This window comes from Malurus melanocephalus, unplaced genomic scaffold, assembly GCF_030028575.1.
Source record: "Malurus melanocephalus ecotype Western Australia unplaced genomic scaffold, MMel_1.1 scaffold_15, whole genome shotgun sequence".
Taxonomy (NCBI): Eukaryota; Metazoa; Chordata; class Aves; order Passeriformes; family Maluridae; genus Malurus; species Malurus melanocephalus.
In genome coordinates, this window is record NW_026623247.1 from 343,232 (window position 1) to 349,965 (window position 6,734).

Below are 6,734 nucleotides of genomic sequence, written 5' to 3' on the forward strand. Positions count from 1 at the left end.
AAAAGAAAAAAGAGAAAAAGGAAAAAGCTGCTTTGTGTCTTACTTCCCTGTGCTCTGAGAATGAGAGTCACCCTGTGTGCAGGAGAATAGAAGGCAAAGGAAGAAGCAGAAAGGAGAACTGAGAGGATGTGATATCTAGGGACTCTGTTYAAACTGGCATTGCTAGATTAAACACATGTCATTGTAGCCCCAAGCTATAATTTCACACCACTTCTAAACTGATTTAATGGCTAGCTGCCACCAGGTTCCTTACAAGGAATCTGAGTTAGCTCACTGAACCGGCCTGCTGGGGGTTAACAGCAGGTATATGGAGCCAAAATTTTTCCGTCCATGGCATCTGTCCTTAAGTGCCAGTCTAATTATTGACTAAACTGAGCCTTCCCTCTTAACAATAACCACATCAAAGTCTGGGCAGAACGGATGTAGTACTCAAACTGACAAACTACCTTTTTGTACTCCAGTTTCTTCACAGAAACCACTTTTGAAAATACAATAGCACTTTGCAAAGAGCAATCCAAAATCTCCAAATACAAAATGAGGACAAAAATGAAAATAAATATAATCTGCACAGGTAAAAGACCTAAAATAATTTAGCATTTTGCTACTGAACCTGATTTGGAGTAGATGAATCACTTGCATCCTCAGTGTTCTCACATTTACTGAAATTCTTTGGCAGCTTGCAAAGACGTCCAGCAAAAATAAGAATTCCTATCTTGAGCAGGCAGCATGTRTGTGGCCCTCTGAATTGCTATTGGCATAGGTTCTGCTCTGGTATCTCTGGATTGTGCTGATTGTTATTTTTAAAACACCTGAAACTTGAGTTTAATGAGTTTACAGAAGTACCTCACAATAAGAGCAGTGTGTCAAATGTCAATATCCTGACAAGCTGTCCGTTCCTGTGCACTGCTAACAATTACTCGTTATTATGTAAACAGCAGGCTCCATCTTTTTAACATGAATTTCCGATGAGATTATAGAATAAAGAAATTTCCTGTAAGTGTATTTACCTTTCTACAGACTTACCAGTCCAGAATCTGACAAATAGTGTATTACTCACCATGTCTGTTTCTACCTTTTATGTATTCATCCAAATACATTCCAAGTTCTATTTAGTCAAGGATTAGTGTGTTGATTTTTTTTTAACAGAAATTAAGAGAAAGGAGAATTCCTTCATTAMGGATCTGATTGCAGAATTGAGGGTGTACACATAAAATACACTCAAGCACAGATGATTTGATTTCACTAGGACTGCACAAAGGTTGGGACTGCCAGRAGCAAGGCTTCCTTTTCATTATCTTCATGTTTCTTTTGCTGATTTTAGCTTTTTAGTACTTAATTTACATATAGCGCACTTCAGCACTTCCTAATTCCTGCAAATTTCTGATAAAAAATCATCCTAAAACTATCAAACTAGAGCAGACCTTTCTAATCATCTCTCAGAAGAACGACAGAGTAGGGCTCACTGCCTTACAGGCTGCATCTGCACTGCAATTAGGAGATACGGCTGCAGCATGCTAGATATACTTCAAATACACTTAATTTTGTCAGCCTTATATAACAAAACAGTTAAAATACATAAGCACGGATGTCACCACAGGCAATGAATTTGAGTAAGCATCCAATATACAACAAAATGAGCCTACATACCCCTGACTGAGGCATAGGTTACCACAGCTGTGTTACTGCTGTCTCTGAACCAGCGAGACTAAAGCTAGCACAAGCAAGACTATCCATGCTGACTGCAGTGTGTATACAGAAGGAAAAGCACTTCATTTGTTTATCAGAGCCACAGTGCTCCATGGAAATAAATGAACAGAAAATTGAGAGCTACCACTTCAAGATCACATTAATGTGAATTTAGAGATTAAAAAATAATCTTCCCTTTATTCTCAATATGCCTGATGTTTCTCAGGCTGTGTTGCACAGGCCTTTGAGAAAAAAAATCAGTAATTAAAGAATTACAGTTGGACTTGATGATGTTAAAGGCTTCTTCCAACCTAAATGRTTCTATGACTTTTAAGTGACAGCTAAATAGCAAACAGGCACTAGTGGTACATGATCAGTAAATATTATTTAATACAGACAGAAATTCTACAGTCCTGTTGTTAAATGGATGCCTTGTATGAGAAACTCAGACTCAGTACAACAAAACTCAGCGTTAGTCTGTTTTGAATCATCAGGAATGCAACCAAAGAGTTACTAACTATTGTAAGAAGAATATATTTCTACATTCAGAGTTGGTATATGGAATTTTGTTATGTTTGACTTAAAAAATTTGACTTCAAAATATTTGAAAGACACAAGAAAATGTAAAAGATAAATTCTGTTACAATGTCAAAACAAAAAGAAAAATTGTTTAAGATTTTCTTTTTAGTCTTTCTATCCTTGAAAAGCTTTATTTAGTCATCACTATGACATTTCAAATTTAGCTAATGATAGAGCTGGCAATTAGGACAACAGCTGGACTCCGAWAAAGAAAACTAAAGCACACTAAAAAATAAAGGAACTTTTTTTAAACAAAAARCTATGAAAGCATTATTTTCAGCGGCATGTCATGGCTGATCAACACTGCTACTTCACTTACATAGAGTGCTTCCACTCTGCTGCTCTTGACTGACACACAATACTATACATGTTTGTGCACTTCCAATGCTGGATTAGACACTAAAAGTCTTAAATCTTAACTTTGGGAAAGACTCACAAGTAAGTGAGGCCATATTGATAAAAGAGTAAACACAGTTTATGTACCAAGATAGCTGCATAATAAAAACTAACTGAAAGTRTCGATAGTCAAAATATTGGAAGCTTAATGATATTTATTAGAAGTGTCTTAGCATTCTAGAAAAATAGTTTTCTACAAGGTACACAAAGTTTATAGTGACAAGCCAGCACAACTGGAAAGAAAAGCACAATGGTTTGGAAAAAAAAAAAACAAAAAACCCAAATCACAATACAAAACCAAACAACAACCCACTTATCAATGAACACAATAAAATGACTATTTCATTATCAACTCCAAATGACAGTGTAAGCAAAATCATTCTCCATGAGATTAAAAAAAATAGGTATGTACACTTCAGCTTAGAGCATCCTTTAAGATGTTAGTTCCATACTGTAAACAAACTGAATATATACAAATATCAAGAAATGACCCATGACATTACATCAATTAAAAYTGAATTCCATGTATAGTTATTGTGSTTACCTCATTTTAGAATTAAGTGCTGAAAATAGGTGAGAGAAACCCACACCTTTTGCCTGAGGTTTATGCATTATAATTCCACCTTTTCTTTAAAATGTTATTCATAAAATTTATAAAAAAGAGCAATGAGAAAGAAAAGCAGCCAAGGAAAGGAAATGAACAGCTTTCAAGCATCTCACAGAGCATTGCTACATTTTATTTAGATCATATAAATTACTTCTTCCAGAGATCAGAAGGATATGGGAATATGCTTCTAATAAACAGAAGAAATGCATTCAGTTCCAGCAAATTGAATTCATACCAGCAAGCCTCACACACTAGTTGACGAAGAGAAATGATAAAGCTTACCATGCAGCTTAATAGACCAAAATAAACAATTTTTTTTAAATGACAGCTTTCCTGAGCTAGTCTTAGTAGTAAACAAAAATATTTAGATAATTCTGATTAATAATCATTCTGACATAGGGCTGATCCATATAATTAATTACAAAATAAAGAAATACTACAATTACTGTAAGCATTTTGAGTATAAAATTCCTGGAATGGATGTGAAACTTTGCTGTTTATGAATTCAACAACACACCAGAAAAGATTCATAAATCTTTACAGCAATTTGGGTTTATGTTCTGCTTCTGTCTTTTACACAGATGAAAATAAGGGTAGCCTACAATGTTCTTAGTAAGTATGGCACTGTTTCTCACAGATTTCTCAGCCTTTATAGTGGTTCAAATATTTAGCAGTATATCCATTTTAAGAACAAAACCTTATGCTTTAATYTGTCTCTAGTCCACAACCATTAACTAGCTCCTCAGAAATTCACTATGAGACGGCAGAACAGACTTTWCAATCCTTGACATAACTTCAAAACATCTGAATAAAAAGGTAAGCCTGTTAGCCTAYTAAGATTTCTCTTTAGAAAGYATTACATGGGAGCAAACTAAAAATTAGACTAKAATTAAAATGAAAATTAAAAAGTAGACAATAAACAGCCACTGTGCAAAGCAAGATCAWGACAAAAGGAAATATTGTTAAATACAATTATCTAGTGCACCTTAATAATATTTACTATACTAGGTACTGCTGCAATGTAAAATCCCACTGAAAAAACACAGGTCAAAGCCCAGGTGCTCTACCGAATTTAAATGGGTGAACACTTCTTAGGAGRAGAGAGTAATTTAATGGGTCTGTTGATGCCAGACACACATTATCAGATCCAAGCAACTGCTTCATGAGAATGGTTAGACAGATCTGTTTGCTGGAGATGTGAGCTGGACAGGGCTGTGTGGTAATCCAGGAAGTAAATTACTTTGATAGCAAAAAGTCATTATCTGTCACATGAAGGGTTTCCACACTTGACCTTAAAATCATGCTCTCATCAGTTCCTAAATAAATGGTAGCTGTTATAGGAAAAATACACATATGGAGTTATTAGAACTTTAGAGTTTTGCAGGTGAAGCACACCATTAAGTTTCTGTGTAGATTAGGCCTAAAATGCTGTATTTTTGGCTCGAATATTTAGGATTTTACTCCCTGACAATATTAAAGCTTTTTAAAAAGAAGGATGTGGTAAGCTCTGAGAGTTTACATTCTTTCTACGTTGCTATGCCCAGTTTTCAAAACAAAATCTTATGCTTTTCTAAACATACTGTTATCTAGGAGACACACTAATTAATTTAAGGAACCCTGTTTCTTGGCACAGAGGTAAAAGGTATATGGTGCCTTTTCTCCATGTTTGCTCTCTATATTTTTGCTTGCTCTGTCCACACATATTTCCCATGCCCTTCACAGAGATGTGCCCAGAGATTTATTTCTTGCTTTTTATGAGAAGTTGTAAATACACTACCACTYTGAGATTGTGACACATTACTTAAAAAGTAGTTTTTGTTCTTGCCTTTAGGCAAACTAAACTCGTCTTTTAGCTCGGGAACTCAAACCTAAACACAGAATTTTTTGGCTGCGATCCAACAGGCATCTTAAAAGAGACAGATTCCTGGGCCAAAACAAAGCGCGGCTCGGAGCCTGGAGTCACGGAAAGGAGGGAAGGCACAGAACAAACCTGCCCGCACACGCTGTTGGCACTCGCGTGTCAAAAAGAGGTGCGAYGTCTGCCCATTATTTTACCCATTAGCCAGCAAGCCCCATATGAAAGCACCGGGAGAAACATAAATATGCATCTATATATCCCCAAACGCGTGGAGAAACATGTTACTTTTTTCCACCTCACAAGGTGTTGAACGGACAGAAACGCGTGTAACGTTGTTTTCCGTTTACTCTCTCCCGCAGGCAGAAAACGCCAGCACAATCGGTGCTCGGTACGGCTCGGGCTGTCTACCGGGACATCGGCACGATGAGTGATCCCGCTGGACAAGCGGTGCACTTCTCACAACTGTTCGCTGAGCGACACGCCACAACTCCGAGCTCTGATCGCCGCATCGCCCGGACGGCAGGGGCTGCCGGCCGTCCCAGAGTCCCGCTGGGAATCGCGCCGACGGCAACTTTTCCTGCCCCCCGACCGCGTCCCCCACCCGGAGCCGGCGCGGCGGTCACCGCCAGCGGGACGGGACGCGACGGGACACCGGGACACCCCCGCCCCTCGCGCCCCCGGCACACCCCCCTCACCCGAAATCCTCAGGCAGGTCTCCGGCCAGGCGGGGGGCAGCTCCCGCCGCCGCTCCGCATAGCCCCCCGCCACCCGCGGCGCCGAGCTCCGCGTCCTCTTCAGCTCGGGTGGCGCCGGGGCCGCGCGGCGCCGCGCCTCGGCCCAGCTCTTCCGCTTCATGGCGGAGGCGGCCGCGCCGCTACGATGCCCTCATCCCGCGGGGACCGGGCGGCCGGAGGGAGGGAGAGACCCCGCGGCGGCGGGACTGAGGGCGGCGGCGGCAGCGGCTGACGCGTTCCCGAGGGCACCGCCCCCTCCCGCCGCACCTTCGCGCCCCCAACAGCCACCCCTGATTGGGGCGCGCGGTGTGGCGTCACCGGCGTGGATCGGCGGGAGGGTGACGTCATAGCGGTAACAGGTGGGCCGGGGAGCGCGGCCGGGCACGCGCCGCCCCCCCCCCCCCCCCGTCCCCATCCCCGGCCGGCGCCTGTTGGGGCGCGCGCCCGGCTCGCGCTGCTGACGTGGCGCCGGCCGCTCGCGGGACGGGGGCGCGCGGCCCCGGGGGCTCCCGAGGGTTCCTGAGGATCCTAAGGAACATTCCCTTCCTTGGGGCGCCGCGGGTGCCCACCGTGACATGCACCCACACTTTGTACGGCCCAACCAAACCGGGCCGGTATGCGCCGTCTTTTGGACTGACCGTTAAATGGATTTGACTGGAAAGTTAAAATCACTGGCTTTGATTTGAATCTGCCTCTTAGGCACAATGATACTTTAAAACACTCAGCTATTTTCGATAGCTGCAGCAATAAATCAAGCTAGTAGGTAAAACAATTTATGAAAACCACTTCCTTCCCACCTCCGTCTAAATTGCCACGATGAAAGCTCTTCAGGAAAAATTCTACCATTTGCTGAGCGTGCACACTCATGGAGGGA

At 41.9% G+C, this 6,734-nt stretch overlaps 1 protein-coding gene across 8 annotated transcripts in view; it reads right to left on the minus strand.

Moving 5' to 3' along the window:
- CDC14B (cell division cycle 14B) overlaps nucleotides 1-6,111 on the minus strand; it is a 44,947-nt gene extending 38,836 nt beyond the window's left edge. For 4 of the 8 annotated variants that reach the window (XM_057384640.1, XM_057384624.1, XM_057384631.1 and 1 more), the window contains exon 1: nucleotides 5,822-6,111. In XM_057384640.1, the coding sequence (XP_057240623.1) occupies nucleotides 5,822-5,981 (160 nt within the window). In that variant the 5' untranslated portion in view covers nucleotides 5,982-6,111. The remainder of the gene's footprint in view (nucleotides 1-5,821) is intronic. The other 4 variants (XM_057384596.1, XM_057384649.1, XM_057384605.1 and 1 more) reach the window with 2 other exon arrangements.
- Nucleotides 6,112-6,734: the final 623 nt, after the last annotated feature.